This window comes from Armigeres subalbatus, chromosome 1 (assembly GCF_024139115.2).
Source record: "Armigeres subalbatus isolate Guangzhou_Male chromosome 1, GZ_Asu_2, whole genome shotgun sequence".
Classification (NCBI taxonomy): domain Eukaryota; kingdom Metazoa; phylum Arthropoda; class Insecta; order Diptera; family Culicidae; genus Armigeres; species Armigeres subalbatus.
The window spans coordinates 5,521,555-5,539,602 of NC_085139.1; the positions used below are offsets into that span (position 1 = coordinate 5,521,555).

The 18,048-nt window shown below is 37.8% G+C and overlaps 1 protein-coding gene, 1 long non-coding RNA gene and 2 pseudogenes across 2 annotated transcripts in view; all 4 read left to right on the plus strand.

Moving 5' to 3' along the window:
• Window positions 1-3,481: 3,481 nt before the first annotated feature.
• LOC134205931 (ER membrane protein complex subunit 3-like) lies at window positions 3,482-4,202 on the plus strand (annotated as a pseudogene).
• A 2,888-nt stretch (window positions 4,203-7,090) lies between these two features.
• On the plus strand, window positions 7,091-8,036 carry LOC134205932 (putative nuclease HARBI1; annotated as a pseudogene).
• A 3,467-nt stretch (window positions 8,037-11,503) lies between these two features.
• On the plus strand, window positions 11,504-13,608 carry LOC134208032 (uncharacterized). Its single transcript, XR_009978465.1, has 3 exons — window positions 11,504-11,640; window positions 11,701-12,073; window positions 12,661-13,608. It is a non-coding gene; the product is annotated as an uncharacterized LOC134208032 (long non-coding RNA).
• A 565-nt stretch (window positions 13,609-14,173) lies between these two features.
• LOC134220083 (cell division cycle protein 16 homolog) overlaps window positions 14,174-18,048 on the plus strand; it is a 35,817-nt gene continuing 31,942 nt past the window's right edge. Inside the window, exons 1-2 of the mRNA XM_062699047.1 lie at window positions 14,174-14,567; window positions 15,272-16,341. Coding sequence (XP_062555031.1) covers window positions 14,382-14,567; window positions 15,272-16,341 — 1,256 coding nt within the window. The 5' untranslated portion in view covers window positions 14,174-14,381. The remainder of the gene's footprint in view (window positions 14,568-15,271; window positions 16,342-18,048) is intronic.

The window sequence follows — 18,048 nt, forward strand, 5'->3', positions numbered from 1 at the left end:
GCCATAAAGTATGTGTCGATTTTCCTGAGTGTATCAATTTCCACCTTATCGAACGCGACGATTTGAAATCGTCGCAAAACAAATCATCGCCAGCAAAAATGGCCATAAGATCTGTCAGATCAACTGTGAACAAAATTGTTTGATTTCAATAATCACATTATTTCCCAAAATTTAGTACTATTTTTCATGCATATTTTCATAATTTGGCTTTGAACTACCACAGATTGAAAATAATGATATTGGCGACGATTTAAAAGGTACTTAAAAAGTGATCGGCGCGTTTTGTTACTAGCGAAACTGACAATATATTACAAAATACCTTCAAAGTATCATAAAACTTGTTTAAAAAATATAGCGGCATGTAACACTCGTTTAAAGTTGCATATTCCCGTTGATTTTAATAATCAACATTCACACCGAAAAAAGAAACCAAAAATTTTTACCGTGCAACAAGTGATTTGACGTTTGCGGAACAGCTTTCCGACAGTCGACCGTCGGAACCCGGTACGAATTTTTCAATCTTCTCGCAATAATGTGCTAAGAATGTCGGTGAAAATGTGCCGTATTTTACTTTTAGCACTAGTGTTCATTCACAATGAATCGCCTGCTTTGAGCGTAATTACAGCGGCACACTAGGAGTTAATTTTCTGAAATCAGTATGGCGAAAAGCATCTAAGGTTCGATTACTCAAAATTAAGCACCTTCATCGAAAAAATATTTGGTAGGAGTAGTAGCGGACACCTTTCTACATAACCGGTACCAAATAGTTTTTCATGAAAAGTTCCTAATTTTGAGAAAACCCGCGTTAGATGTCTTTCGCCATACAAATTTCTGGCGGTTAACTCATGCTGGCTATTTGCGCATATACGATAGCGCCTGGATGTGGAAGCGGCGAGTAGAAAATCAGCCACTGCCAATAATTCATTGTAACTAGATGGCAGTATCACCTTTTTTACGTAGTGTAAGCCAACGCCATCACTTGGTGATAGTGAGTTTGTATGTCGGGCAGTCTGCGTTAATGGCGCTGAGGAGCTTTACACATGTTTTTAACATAATTTAGTATGAGCCTCCATGTCTGTTTTCTGTGCTTGAACTCGACATTGTTGTCGCATACACACTTAATTTTTTTCGCCGAGGCCGGCAAAATAAATTGCCGAGAATCCAACAGCTGATATATCGGTAAAAATCTCGGTAAAAGTTTAAAAAGCCGAATGGTCGTAAAATCATCCATACCACCCAGCTGTCAAAATTTACCATACCGTTCGGTAATGCATTGCCGACTTGATCGGTAAAGTGCTTTACCGAGATTCAGTGAAGGACTATTTTTATTTATTTTCGAATGAATCAAAATAGAAAATTAAAAGCGTAAATCAACATAAATATAGAATATATTTGTATTGTAGGCGTTTATTATTGCATAATCAACACCTAAAACAAAAACATATGTGCTAACACGCCTATGCCTACGAAAACGATTATTATTATACAAATCGGCAGCCATATTCCACGATTCCAGATACATATTTGTGAGCCTATTCCCATACGATTTCATCATCGATATTTAGTTTGGCCCCTTCGCACGGCCGCACGGGGAATGCTGTTTCCATCGACAATGCTTTGCCTGAAAAAAATATCAAATCCGCTGCAATTAAAAATGTTTAATAAATAGTTTAAATACTTTCTATGATCATCAGCATAAAATGTAGTAATTTAGAACAGATTAAGCGAAACAAATGGTATAGAATACTTACAAAAAAGTAGAGGTAAAGTTTTTTTTTAATTTTTTTGGTGCTCACGTGTTTGTTTCGACAGCGATATATCACGACAGAAGTTATCACGTTTGACAGATGGGTTTGCCGAAATTCGGGTAAATTCCAAACTACCGATAACGGTGGCAAACTTAATCGCCGAGTTTCAGTAACATGTATAAACGTCATATTTATTAACGAGATATCAGTTAAAATATACTTTAACGATTAACGATCATGTTCGTCAATTAATTTAACCGGGAAGAAAATTGTCGATTAAGTGTGTAAGGCTATTCGACGTTTATCATCTTTCTCTTGCACGCGCACAGACGGGATAGGGTTTGTTTTCATACGGAAACGCTTCCGAAGCGTTCTTATACTGTGTACTGTGTATTAAGTCAAGACAAAATTTTCAAAACGACTTATCTGCTTTTGTAAACAAAGATTCAAACGACGATTTGACGAATCTGGTAGCTCTCCCACGCAAACCAATACCATCAACAGGTAGCGGAAACCTTCACCTACCTATTGGTGGTGTTGGTTTGCGTGGGAGAGCTATCAGATTCGATTTTTCTCGATTTTTTCGATTATCATTTATCTGCTTCTTTTTCTTCATGCAAAATCAAAGTGCCAATAGCTTCATGGTTACTTGGGCTCTAAATATTATCACAAATAACAGACATTCAGGCTAGAACAAATTTTACTCAAAAAGGAGAATATTTGAAATATCATGAATATTTGAAATATCATGAATATTTGAAATATCATGAATATTTGAAATATCATGAATATATTTGCACACCAAAATCTGAATTCTAGTTACAGCAACATGAATTGCTGAAGTATACGTCCAGCAATCTAATAGTTTACTGTGATTTCTGTATCAGCTTTTTTCTCCTGGTTGATTGCAATTTCTATGAGACGTAAAATATTTTCTATCGATGTCATTAGTAGCAATGAAAAAGTAGAAAATTAATTGTGAAGCTGCTTTTAATGAAATTTCAATGCTGTCTGATTTCCAGCGAAATAAACTTAAAGTGTGAGCACAAATTATGGCCTGTTCATCCTTTTAGTGCTTCGCTGCTGGCTGTGATGATGCCTGTGGCTAATGTAAAGGGAAAAGATATTTTAGTTACAAGATAAAGATTGTCGCTTCGGTTTCCTTTGTTCTGTTGTCCGAAACATGTGTGGAACCAAACTGTCAAATCGTATGTATTTTTCCTTCATTGACATTTAGCACCTTATCCTCGCCAGCAAAAGATGTTCCAGACAGCGACGACAGCGACAATCTTTATCTTGTAACTAAAATATCTTTTGGAAAGGGTCACAAAACAAACCATGCGCTCCATGATGGCAGAGAAATCGCTTGCGTTAGTGTGAGAAAGAAACATCACATATGGAATCAAAACCAGAGTGAGGAGGACCCACACAGCTACTTTATTTTACCGGAGTCGGTAAAATTTTACTGAGTTTTTGGACTACGGATAACCCAGTAATTTCAACAGCAATATTTAACATTACCGAGTTGTCAGCATAAACGAGAAATGTCAAATAAACATTAAAGTCGGTAATAAAAATAGTTTGTTTATGTGAACATAACTGAGTTAGTCAGTAAATGAGAATTTATGTTTTGGAAAATATTTTACTGATTGTACAGTATATCTAATCAATGCGATTTCGCATGAATAATAATTAAGTACTATGAAGAAATTTCAGGGGTTTTGTGATAAATTATGCTAGATTTTGTAAGTGGAATTGTATAATCTTGATCCAAAATTATACATGATGTAAAAAAAATATGGCAGAGTTGGTTGTTTCTGCAGATTCTGGTAATCACCTTTCTGGTCGGAATCATCCGCCAATACTTTTCAATGTTGATTTCATGCTACAAAAAACGAATTGACACACATTGAAGGTTTCTCCGTGAAAACGGCAAATACCTCACCCCGCAATCGTTCACATTACTTCAACAATGAGGAAACGAGTTATTTCACGACAAGGATACTGGCTCCATCCAGTCCCATTTAATCCGCAATGTTGTCCGATATGGTCAAGGGTTACTTCATCAACGTTTTACCGTTGATAGTAATCGATGGCTGCATCAATTGGATGTTCTCCGCGTTCTTGACGATGAATGTTCCATTGCCGTTGACGTTGCGCTTCAAGCCGATGCTGCAGCGGGGTATCGAATTGGTCTCGTGTTCGGTCTGAGAAGCATCTACATACCTACTGGTTCTGGGAGAAAACAATGCCGCTGATCAGACGCAAACCATGCAAGACCAAATGTCCGGAACAGCGGTAGCCATAGGATCCCAAAGCCGCATTCAAAGCAAAGTGAGAAGCGCTCGAAAGTACCAGAATGCTCTGACGAACATTGTAACAGAGATGCTGATGGCGGCCAGTGGCGTATCTCCGTCGGATGCTGTCTACCACAGCCGAGGAGGCTGCTCTTAAAAACTAGAATCGAGCCTGAATATGGCAATTAGTTGTTGTTTTTAATTTGTTGTCGATTATTTTGCATAAATTGTAAATGCAAACTTGAGACTTTAGAGACTTGTGTCCGACAAAATAATTTTCAAATTGGTAAATAACTAAGTAAACAACAGCAAAGGGCTCTACAATTGCGTTCAGTATTTTTCTAATAACTAGGTAGTCGGTAAATTTTCGTTTTTCATCGGTTGATATGTACCGACTTTTTGGGCAGTTCAGCAATTTACGAATTTAATGATTTGTTCAGTAAAAATAAGTAAACGTCAGAGCGATAAACATATTTTTTTACCGAAACTCGGGAATTTATTACTGACAATCATTGGAGGTCTATTAAAAAACTTGAATTTCAGTAAAAAGAAATTTTACAGTTGAAACTCAGCAAACAAAATACCGAACATTGAAATGCTAGTTAAGTGTGCAAGTACCATCAATCATTACATTATTGCACATAAATGAATCACTAATCGGCATACTAAATGCAAATTGCATTAGATCAGTTTAACGATTTGTAGCTGCATTTATTCATCAACACTGTCAAACAACGATACAGTGAACGTTCGCTAATTGGGGGTTTTCTAGTTGGGGCGCTTTTTAGTTGGGGGTTCGCTAATTGGGGCGAAACCCAATTAAAAAGCAGATAAACGTCAGAATGTGATGTCAAAAAAGAGTTGACGTTTTGTTTCCGTGTTTGACGGGATCGATATTTTCTGGCGCGTAAAATTTTCCTTTGCTTAATGCAAAAAGTAAACAACATTGATGCTTGTCAGAACGCCCCAATTAACGAACGGCATTCGCTAGTTGGGGTGAGGTTGTGCCCCAATTAGCGAACGATCACTGTACTCTAAATCAGCATTACGAATGCACCGATGCATTACTGATGCTTTATTTCAACATGTCATAGTAATGAACCATTAATTCGGTCTTATAATTGCCCTTTTCCACTTTAAGTCAACTTTTAGGGCTGTGTTTTTTACAAGCATATATAGCTTCATGGTTACTTGGGAGGATCTGTTTTTTATGTTTGGTGGCGCCTTAAATTTTGACAGCTTCTTGATGAGAGAAATTATGCGATGCCAATGCCTCCACGAGATTGCCACTTGTGTTGCGTTTCAAAACATCCGTTAAATTCCTTACACACGATTGAAAACGGACTTGTATGTCTGTTCACTGTGCTATTTTTAAAATCGAAAATGTTATAGTTGTTACTACGAACATATATCAATTACAAATCGGCATACTAAATGCTAATTACTTTAGATCAGTTTTAACGATGTGAAGTTGCATTTATTTATGAAATGTCAGACAACGATACTCTAAATCTGGGTGGCGCGAAAAGAATCGAATTGGTTGTCAAACTGAAACCAAACTTTTCTATTGTGCCGGAGCCAAACATTGAAGATTGTGGTTATATTCGTTTCAGATCTTATATTGAGAAGTATTGTTATTATTTGGGAAAAAATAAAAATAAACTTCGTTTGATTTTTGTATTCTTTGTAACACATATTTTCACATCATATTTCGAGTGGAAAATTATTGTGCTTTTTGCACTTTTTGCACAAGAGTTTTGCTAGAATTTTTTTCTCACGGTCATCTTTTTCTCACACTCAATACACTCAAAAAAGTTGGATTTTCCGTGCATAATATTTGTGTGTGAGTGCTAAATCTGAAAACAAATAGACGTCAAATCATGGCGGGAATCAATTTAGTGTACACGCTTACATGTGACTAATGAGTAATGGGTTATAATTGGGTAAATTTCAGTAACAAAAATCGATCAACTCGAAATGAGAGTGAGTGTGAGAAAAAGAAGCGGGCAAATCACAATCTACACATAACTCTTCAAATTGGTGAAATCGGCAATAGTAGGAATGCAATTAAAAAGCACTCGTTGCAAAATTTCACGAGATTCATGTAAATCATCGTAAAGTCGTGTAGAGTCTAGCGCATTTGTGCGCCCTCATGCAGCATGGAAAGAGAAATTCGAAGAGCGGGAAGTTTTTGACACTTAAGTAACTGCAAAATAATTTTGCTCATGGGAATGATTTCAAAATATCCCTCTACTCGCTTGAGAGCAGAAAAGCGGCTCTATTCGCAGCACCCCCCAAGCAACCAAAAGTTCAGATTTGACTTAAATTTGTTCCTAACCAAACCAATTGGTTCACTCTTGGTTTACATCGAGTTCCAAGCACCTTAACGGAACTTCAAAGTGCACTTTTGCGCTCCCACCATACAAAAAATTACTTAAAATGCGAGCTGATTAAGCCAAAACATCCCATCTTATCCGTACTTCTGGTTGCTTGGGCCAGCTCTAAATCAGCATTAAGAATGCAGCGATGCATTATTGTTGCTTTATTGCAACATGCCAAAGTAATGAACCATCGGTATTGTAAGTGCCTTTTTCCACTTTAAGGGCCAATTTCTTCACCTGCACTTATAAATTAAACGAGGTTTAAACAATTTGCGAAATTAGTATTTTTTCGATTTCTTCACCCTCACTCAACTACTAAACGTGGCTTATCAAACGTCACGTTTAAGATAAGCGAGGTTCAATTTAAACGATGGTTTGACATCGCTTAAGAGCGCTAAGCGCAGAAGATTGTAGAATTTGACAATTATATTTTAAAAATTCTGGAAGGTATCAAAAAGTACAAATTTAAAAATGAACTCACGACGCCAGCACATTTGGGATCGCCCTCGTTGGAGATATTTCGAAAGTGATAGTGAAGATGAGGAGGATATTATTGGCTTACAATTAGCACGTCGTCAGTATAAAATGCGCACTCGTATAAGTATTGATACCTGGGATGATCAGGATTTTTTATGAGATTCCGCCTTCAAAAAGTACCGTCGCAATGGTCTTGGAAATAATTCGTCCTAGCTTAGAAGTTGATGAAACAAGGTGAGTTTCCGTGTTATATGACCACAGATTTCATAATATTTACTTTACTCTGATTGAATTTCTAACATATAGATCACGGCACCTTCACCCGATGGTGCAACTATTGATCACACTTCGGTTTTATGCACTGGGATATATGCAGCTCGCTATTGCCGATTTTGCTGGAGTATGTGTTTCGTCCGTTTGCCGCATTATTCAGCGTGTTTCGTGGGCATTAGCTGAACAACGTCAGCGCTTCATTCAGATGCCAAACACCCAAAGTCAATTACTCGCTGCAAGTCGCGATTTTTACAGCATTGCTAAATTTCCTCGAACTATTGGTGCGATTGATTGTCAAGATACAATCACCCGGAGGTGATCATGCTGAGAATTATCGAAATCGCAAATCATGGTTCTCACTAAATGTACAAACAGTGAGTTCAGCAAATCTAAAAGTTTTGAATATAGTTGCAAGATGGCCAGGAGCATCGCACGACCAGCACATTTTTAATAACTCAACTTTAAAAATGCAACTTGAACGAGGTGATTATGGACATTTCATACTTGTCGGTGATTCCGGATATCGTAACACCAAATACTTGGCCACACCTTTCCTTCGATGTGAATCGCCAACTGAAGCTCTGTACAACGAAAGTCAAATTCGTACCCGAAATGTCGTGGAACGGTCATATGGCGTGCTGAAGCGTAGATTTCCAGTTTTATCTTTGGGTATGCGTGTTAGAATATCTACAGTTCAACTAATTATTGTAGCTTGTGCGGTATTGCATAACATAGCAATTGATGCAAAGGAATCTGAACCACCTGAAGAAATCGAAGGTTTTGAGGAAATGTTGACCGCGACTATTGTTCCGGATTGCCCAAACATGGAGAGGCAACAGGTTGTGTTCGTGAACATTTAGTTCGACAATATTTTTCTCAACTTTAAACCCATTATGACATACCTAAATTCCTCAGTTGCTTTAAAGACCAAGAGCTACAGTAAAACAAAATTTATGTACACTTCCTAAATTTCATCAGTAGAGTATACGATAACCTCAACGATAACATCGCTAACGTGTTTTATGAATTGTCGGTTCTGAGTTAGTCTTAAATGTGTCGTACGATAACTCTTTTTGCATGGTACGAATAAACTTCTAATGAATCTTCACTGGCCATTTGACTAGACTTATTTCTCGACATTTATAGAAAATCATCACCTTACAAAATAACGAATTTCGGGGTTTCGGGAGTGGCCCTGGTCAATGAGTTCTACCGGCATTTACATAATTATCAGAATTTATTCGTAAGAAATCGTGGAGAGCAGTTGCATGACACGTTTTGAAAACACATGATTTTCCCTTTCCCGTTAGTGCAGGTAGCGCGTGAATTAGGTACCTACTCGTCAAAACCTTATTTGTTATTAAATAACACAAATTTTGTGATATTTTGTTGATAAAAGTAAAACGGAAATCATTTCATATCAATGAATTATTAGCAGTGGCTGGTTTCCTATCCGCCGCTGCCAGCATCCAGGCGCTATCGTATATGCGTAAATAGCCAGCATTAGTTAACCGCCAAAAAATTGTACGGCGAAAGACATTTAACGCGGATTTTCTTGAAAGTGGGAACTTTTTCGAGAAAAATATTTGGTACCAGTTATGTAGGAAGGTATCTGCTACTACGCTTAACAAAAATACTTTTTCGATAAATACTGATTTCAAAAAGTTAACTTATAGTGTGCCGCTGTTAACACTCTCAATATGGGTGATTCATTCATACATACATTTGTTGAAGGATATCCTAATGAGATTAATGAAATCTGCAAAACGAAAGCATGGACTGAATAGTAGGTAATTTTTTGAAGGCGCTTGGTGCGATTTGGCAGAACCCCGGCCATTTGTAGAAAATCATTGAAGCCATTCAAAACCAATTTTTCAACCCTAAGGCTGCCTCACACCTCGGGAAAATTTTCCAGCGGATTTTGAGCCCCGTGTATTTTAAATGGGGCCGGGATTTTGATTTTCCGTGTCCAAATTCCGAAAACATCGCATATGCAAAAATGCATGGGGAAATCCGCGAACCAAATTCCCGAGGTGTGAGGCTACCTCTAAACCGATTTTCTTCGACATTCGACAGCTTTCCCAGTTGATGACTCGATTGATGACTACCAAATTTCCATACAAGTGATCATTACGTTCAAAAGTTATTAAGAAAATAATGGTTCAAACCATAAAGGTTGATGTATTAGCTTATTGAGAGAAAGGCAATATCCCTAGGAAACAAAAAAGGCGAGTGTGTAACATTCTCGTCTCCCTGGGCATAGTGTACCCATTATATCCGCCGCACAAGATATATACTTTACTTATGCAATGGCGGCATAGAAACGGTTTCAATTAATAGCTGTAAAATTTGCTTTTAGAACATAAAGTTGAGAAGCTGCTTAAGTTCCAGTGGGATTGTAGAGTCATTGAAGAAGAAAAATGATGCCCTGAAGCATCTGATGCTCGAAAATTTCATCAGTTTTTTTGCTATTCAGAAGTAAAGTGAACAAATCATAAAAATGCAGTAAAATACAGTGAATTTCAGAATAATAATCTATTGTAACTCTTTAACTTCATTTATATATTCAACATGTGGAATAATATACATATAATAGTTTTAGTCATTCTCTGATCCAGAACTATTATTCTGGTTTCCTGGGTTCTGATAATTTGTGACTCCCAGAAGCTTCATACGCACAGCATGTTCTTCCCGCATATGCTGGTAACGCAACTGCTGTGTTTGAAGTTTCATTTTGTTGGTCTTGAATCCAATATGCGCCGTTTCAAGCTCTACTTTTTCTCTGAACTTCGAGACGATGGAGCTCTTCCATCATCTCCTGGTCACGCTCCAACTACTTCTTTTTAAGTTCCGACTCAACCGTCGTCACCTGTCGTGAGGCTTGACGCTTCTTGCGTGTTTTTAATGCTTCGCTCGTGGGCTTTCTCAACATCGCAGGGCTGTAGTTTTCCCACTTTTCTCGTCCATTCAAAATTTGGCTCGGTCCGGGGATTGCGCCTTGGTCATCACCAGATGGAATAACGAGCGACTTCTCAGGGGATTCGTGAGATACGGCTTCCTGTTCTCCACTGATATGCTCGTCTTCCAAATATTCCACCACAAATGCATCGCTCGTATTCACTTCGGGCACCAGTATGTTTTCAATGTGCTTATCAGCGTCCACATTTAGAGCTTCGCCACCGTCGTCATCGTCATCGCACAAGGAAGGAAGTCCATCTACAGACAGCGCAATCACATTGCGAAGCTCTGCCATCGCCTCTGATTTTGGACACCATTCATCAGGACCTCTACCACCTCCGGTGGCCTTACGTGACATTTTTTCTTTCGAAGCATTTTGGCGGATATATTTTTTAATATTCTCATATTTTTTCCGAAGTACCGCTGCAGTACGAACCTAAAAAAATATTTTTGAACTGATTTGCATGCCTTCATTTACGGTACCCTAAAAAACCGCAACAACTCACAAAGTTTTAAAATTCAACTATTTCACTCACCGTGTTAAGGCAGTTAGCATTAAACTCGGAACAAATATCGTTCCATGCTTTAGATTTATCTTCGTTTCTTTGTGCGTCACTAGCCTTGCACTCGATTATGTACTTCCGGCTCAATGCGAGCCGTACCAGTAGTTCTTCCTCCGCTTCTGAAAAATTTGCCGAACGGATTCGCTTTTTCTGTTCAGAATTCGCTGCCATTTTTTTCACTTTTAAAATTTCAACGCAAGATTGAATGCACCAACAACAACAAAACAAAAGGCTGAGATTGACGTTTCAATTGGAAAGTAATGGAAAGATATTGGAAAATTAGTTAAACGCAACTTACGTTAAGCGACCGCCTCCAACCATTAAGCGCGCGTGAAGAAATCAAAATTTTAGGCTCGGCTTAAAAGTGACGTTTAAATATAAGCAAAGCTTACGATAGACCAGGTTTATGACGCTAAGCGGGGCTGGTGAAGAAATCGGCCCTAAATCAACTTTAAGGACTTGTTTTTAGCATATAAAGCATCATGATAACTTGGGTAGTCCTCTGTTTTTTATGGTTGTTTCCCGCTGAACATTCCAAGGGGTCGCATCATTAATTTTACCTGTTTCATTTTTCGCTTACTACCATTATTCATACCATTTCATTCTAAGCATAAAATTCTGAAGGAAACATGCATAAAAAGAAAAACGTTACAAACATTATTTTGTCTATGGATCTGTCGGAATGTTCACGCAGAATCAAACAAAAACAAAACTTCAAATTCAAATATACAGGATGTTGCAAAACGTCTCATCCCAGAAGCACTTTTTGTGAGGCGTTAGACTCTGGTTAGATAATGTTAGGTATGCTCTCTTCAAGAAGCATAAAAAGAATGCTATGTTTTCTTTCGTTTTTTTTTTTTTCGCGCTGTGGTAAAGAGCGGTGACAGATCAGAACACAAAGAAAACACGTTTAGTATCTGAATGGCGACAGTAATCATGAAAAGTAATTCATAATTTTGATTCAAGTTGAGCCTTAAAATCAATTGATTTTCTTTTGTATTAGATAGCGCATCTGAACTTGTGGATTCTCCAGGAGTGGACAACAATGGTCGCTGTGCATCAGAAGCCAGCGATGGATGGAGAACCACATTTGATTGAAATGCGTTGCCGAAGAGGAGGAGCGGAACGACGATGACCAGCGGCAGTGCAATGAAGCAGAAAAAAACTACGGCTGGCTGAGGATGGGGAATAAAACTGTCCCTATGGATCAAAAGCCGGCGATGGATGGAGGACCGTATTTGATTTCAATGCGTTGCCGAAGAGCAGGAGCGGAAGCGACGATGATGAACAGCGGCAGTGCACCGAAGCGGAAAAACTACGGCTGGCTGAGGAAGGGGAATAAAACCGCTGCGGACACAGAGTTCAAATCCGGTCCGGTAAGTGGTAGCTTCAATTGTGTGAATAAGGTGGTATTGTAATCTTATCGACACTGCCTGTAATTGCATATCTGTCCCATCTTTGATATGTTTTCTATTCAGATGAGACAGATTTGCGATAACAGGTAACACTAATCAAATTTGATGTATCGCCTACACTCCTTTTAATCCTTTATATTCAATTAATTTGTCGATTTATTGACGCATAAGGTATTTCTCTACAAATAGCTCCAGGAGTGTAGGGAATTCCTTCAAAAAATCTCCTTTAAGGAAATCCTAAATTGTTGTATCAATACTGCAAATTCCAGCCATTTGCTTCAAAAAATTTTTCACGAATTCTCGAAATTACTCTGGCAAGTATTTATCCGGGAATTCTTCTGAAAAGTTTAAGAGGAATTTTGAAATTTCCACTAAAAAATCTTTTCGGATGTACTACTTTAGACATTTCTCTGGGATTTGTTCAATGAAGTCATATAATTTATTCCTTGGCATGCTCCGTGAGTTCTGTCCTGGGTAATAGTAGTTTTGGTGTGCTTTTATCATATGGTATGATTTCTCAAACTGGAATTGTTTTCTTTTTTTTCTAGATTACGCTGGTTGAATTCAAGAAAACACGATTCTGGCAACGGGCGGTCAGACTGACCAAAAATACCGGAAGTTGGATACAACCAAGATACGATGGATAGTTTTGGTTCAGTCAGGAGTTTTGTTGTTGTATACGGAGGATCTCAGGTCGTTGGACAGAGGTCTTTCCACACGTCTCAACATGGGCACAATTTCAGTTATAATTGTGCAAAACAGTTGTTCGCATTATTTTGAAGTTATTTATATCAATTATTAATTTTATTTTAATTTTATATAAATTTAGCTTTAATTTAGATTTAATTTAGTTTTATTTGAGTTTTAATTGAGTTTTAATTTAGTTTTAATTAAGTTTTAATTTACGTTTAATTCACTTTTAATTATCTTTTAATTTAGTTTTAATTTAGTTTTAATTTAGTTTTAATTTACCGTCGTCGGGGGTGAGAATGGGTCACGGTTTCAACTACTTAGAATGCTTGTAGAATGGATTGAATGTATCTTAGGGTAAGAAGACTTAATTATAAGAGACCTTTTTGAACGTTTTTTCTCTACGACCTCCGGGCTGCCGGTGAGAGCATTCTCACCCCTCCGACTCATTGTCACCCCCGATGGCGCTAGTTTTAATTTAGTTTAAATTTAGTTGCAATTTAGTTTTATTTTAGTTTTTAATTTCAATTAAGTTTTAATTTAGCTTTAATTTACTTTTAATTTAGTTTTAATTTAGTTTCAATTTAGTTTTAATTAAGTTTTTAGTTTAGTTTCAATTTATTTTCAATTTGCTTTTAATTTACCTAGTTTTAATTTAATTTTAATTTACTTAAAATTTAGTTTAAATTTGGTTTCAATTTAGTTTTATTTTATTTTTAATTTACTTTTAATTTAGTTTTATTTTAGTTTTAGTTAACTTTTAATTTAGTTTTAATTTAATTTTAATTAAGCTTTAATTTAGTATTGATTTACTTTTATTTTAGTTTTAATTTACTTTCAAATATATTGCCGATTTCACGAATTTGAAGAGTTATGTGTAGATTGTGATTTGCCTGCTTCTTTTTCTCACACTCACTCTCATTTCGGGTTGATCGATTTTTGTTACTGAAATTTACCCAATTATAACCCATTACTTGTTAGTCACATGTAAGCGTGTACATTAAATCGATTCCCGCCATGATTTGACGTCTATTTGTTTTCAGATTGAGCACTCACACACAAATATTATACACGGAAAATCAAACTTTTTTGAGTGTATTGAGTGTGAGAAAAAGATGACTGTGAGAAAAAAATCTCGCAAAACTCTTATAAAGTGCAAAAAGCGCAATACCCTACAAATATTTAACTTATTTGAAAAAGTATTTGACGAATGGTTGGCCGGGATAAATTATTTATATATGTAGTCGCATGGTATGTGAAATTCGATCCCTCTACGGTAAAAGGATTTGGCAATGAACATGATCCACACTGAACCAGATCTAAAAAATAATTTAAAAACAATCTAATTCCGACGCCCCGCGCGACGCGCGCCCGCCTCAACTGATTTCGATCTGTCAAACTAACGCCGCATTCTTTGAACCAAAACAAAACACACCGCGAATTATTTCAAATTGCGTGAAAAAGTTTATTTTGTTGTTGCTCTCGTTGAGATTTTGTGTTCTCCACTAAATTATTGAATATTCAGCATCCATAGATCTGCTCCCAATCGTGTGCGGTTCAGTGAAAATCGTTCCAGGTTATGCCCAAGCAAACCACTGCCGCGAATGCCAGTTGCAGCGGAAATATGCGCACCGATCCAGCCTCAGTCAGCAGTTCCAACTTAACCGGCAGTTCCGGATCGACCATGGAACAGCACCCAGAAGCAGCGACCGGGCTGATAGACATCGACGGTTACCGGCGATTGATGAAAAGCTTTATGGATATGGTAAGCGGGTTTTTGTTTCGCTAGAATATGCACAGGGCTGGTATTGATCCGTTATAATATAAATAAGACGAAATAAAAGTAAATCCGTTAAAATGTCTCAGATAGGGTAAAATTCCCAATAGTGGACCCCCTAGTAGAGAAATTTTGCTCTTCCTGGCATAAGGAGTAGAAATTTTCAACATATAAAGTCTGCAGGATATCTAATAACAAGTTCCGCATCTCCTCTTCACGATACATACATAAAACTATTAAATACACGACCTTATTCGTTAAAATAACATTTTAAAGTCAGACAGAATTTGCCCTATAGTAGACCCCTGGGGTCCATAATAGGAAATCGCTTCCCTATACTCGACACTTCATTTGATTTTCATGTTCCATTTCGTGACGTTCTTCTTCCCTATTATAGACCCCCCAAAATATTCCAATAATGGACACTCTCGTGTTTATTTTTTATAGAATTGTAAAAAATCATCTAATTTTACTTTCCATAGCATTTCTAGTGCATCTAATCAAATCATAGGAATGTAAGGAAGGTTCTCCAGAAGGAATTTCATAGCGAAATGTTCACATTGTGCTGCAATAATACAAAAATGGTTGGAGTGTCCACTACTGATTGGGGGTCCACTATTGAGTACTTTACCCTATTTATAAATTATGTAATTTTATTCAAAATAGTAACAGCGACATGTTTTTCTTTGCAGCGTCGATACCAGACAGCCCTCTTCTGGGCGGAGAAAGTGACTGTTTTGAGCAACTACGACCCGCGGGATGTGTACTGGCAGGCTCAGTGCATGTTCCTGCTGCGGGAATACCATCGAGCCGCGTACATAATCCGTAGCCGAGGATTGGACAAGCGGAATCTGCTGTGTCACTATTTGGCGGCGGAGTGTCTTTCGGAAGCCAAGGAATACCAGGAGGCGCTGGACATTTTGAATTCGGTCGATTGCGAAGTGCTAGCGAATAATTTGGGAGCGGGTAGGAAGGATGAATCCACCGTTGGGGAGGATCCGGTGTTCGATGAACCCAACAAAAGCGACGTATTAGCATCGATATACTTCTTGAAAGGAAAGATCCTGGAAGCCATGGACAATCGGATCCTTGCGATGGATTGCTACGTGCAAGCCCTGCATCGATCGGTGTACTGTTCGGAAGCATTGGACGCTTTGGTCCAGCATGAGATGCTCATGGCATGGGAGGAGAAAGAACTTATGCAGCACATCCCCATGGACCAGCAGTGTTCTGAAGCTGAGAGAAAAATCCTAAAACGACTATATGAAAGTAAGCTTAAAAAGTATTACGAGTCGATAGCCCCTCGAACCAACATCGAGCAAACCCCGATCGGAACGATGAGCACAGATTTGTTGCATGAACTAACCGAAAAGATGAAAAATAGCAAAAACATCGAAAGTAATAAATCGGCTGCGCCATCCATACCAAAGTGTTTCACGACCCCGCTTCCGAACAAGATCATGTCACCAGCGAATAAAATTCTGGACGAAATCAAAAATTCTCCCTCCTACTTGATACAGTCGTCGCTGTCGAGGGCGTCTTCCGTTCTCGGGTCAGGTGGTGGTGGAGGCGGAGGAGGAAGCACAGCCAGGCAGGAAACGCCCTATCGAATCAATCGGCCGATCAGCATGAAGAGCCCATCGGCGATCAATCTCCAGAGCTGCGTCGATCGATTAGACAATTGTGTGGATCTTGTAGTGTCCAAGGCGGAAAAGTACTTCTACAATTGTGACTACAAAAAATGCATGAAGATCATCGATGAGTAAGTACCTATTTGAAATATTTTTTTATATGAAGAAATAGCTTCCTTTTGGCGTTCATTAAATCAGCGGTTCTGAACCAGGGGTACGTTGGTCTCAGAGGGCACCTTTGGTCTTTGGCAGACATGCGTGATGGCGGATGTTGTATTTATTTGGTGTGTTTTGTGTGGTGTGGTGTGTTTTCCTAACTTTTGGAGAGAGGGGACAAGCCAATCACCTTTATTTGATGTTTTGATAGTAACAATATGACTGTGGAAGTTGTTCAATGGGTAGAATTTTTAAAATGAAAACTCAAGCGTGATTGTTCCATTAACGTAATCTATTTGAGTTTTAGTTTTCCTAAAAATTCCGAAGCTAATATGCAATCAAAATAATTATGAAAGTGGGGCACATGAAATGTAAGAGGTTTACACAATCCATTAAAAAAGTCGATTTTACCTTTTTCGCTAAAGTTTGAACGTTTTGCCTTTCTCGTACTCCAAAATCGAACTTTTTATAGAAGTCTCGGAGACCCATGATGTTATAATCCAATCGACTCAGCTCGTCGAGCTGAACAAATGTCCGTCTGTCCGTGTGTATGTGTGTTTGTGTGCACACGAAAATTGAAAAACATTAGCCACTTTTTCATTCTTAACCGATTTTCTCGCAGTAAGTTGCATTCGACTGGGGACAAAGCTTTGTTGATCACTATTGAATTTGATAACGATCGACCATTGCGTTTAAAAGTTATTAAGAAAATAGAATCTAACTATATAAGCGCCATATGAGGTTGGTGTCTTGGCTAAATGCGAGAAAAGCAGTATCACCACTCGGTGAATTAATTTATTAATTAATTAATTGGTTTTTTTTATGGGTGTATCTGAAATTTTTAGGGTTTCATCTAAGATTTCGGGGAGATAGGGGACCAGGGGGCATTATGATGAACACCCGGGGCAGATTGGACACCTCCTATATTCTTGTTAATTCAATCATTTTTCTACTTTCAATGCAGCGAACTCTATAATCCTTTCATAAACAACTAATTTTTTGCGTAGAAGTCATTGTTTTATTTTCTAAGCGCATAAATTTGACAAAAAAAATTAGAATGTCTTCCAAATGATTAAAAATTATAAGTTTCACCTCCCATAAAATAAGCTTTACTTTACTATAGAAGATAATTTCTCAATTATTGGTCATCCCATAGCAAAATTCTGTTATTTACAGTGCTCTGGCATGCATTTGTGAAATGATTTTTTTTGATTTTTACAAAATTTTCAACAGTTTTAAAATATGTTTACCTGTTGGGGCAAACTGAGCACTCTATATGGGGGTAGAATTGACACCTTAAAAATTAAAAAAAAACATAACCTCAAACTCATCGAACTAGGCTTTCATATCGTGTTATTTTCGTGTTATCATGGTGCGAAATTATAAATCGCTATAAAAGTTCCAGTACATGATATATATACCATAGAAGTCGCTGAAAGTGCATCAAAAAAGGAAGCGTTTTGTATAGATTTGGCAATCACGTTGGCAAGTTGATAGGTACAACCCATTGGAAGGATTGGCGATGCCAGTAGGGTGGATAAGAGCATCAATAGATTATGCAATGCTTAGAGGAGAGACGATTGGGAAGGGGTCTTGCAAAAAGTGTGAGGATCCATACAGTGGCGTAGCCAGAAAATGGGTCGGGGGGGGGGGGGGTTTACTGAACTTTTTTTTTTTCGAAA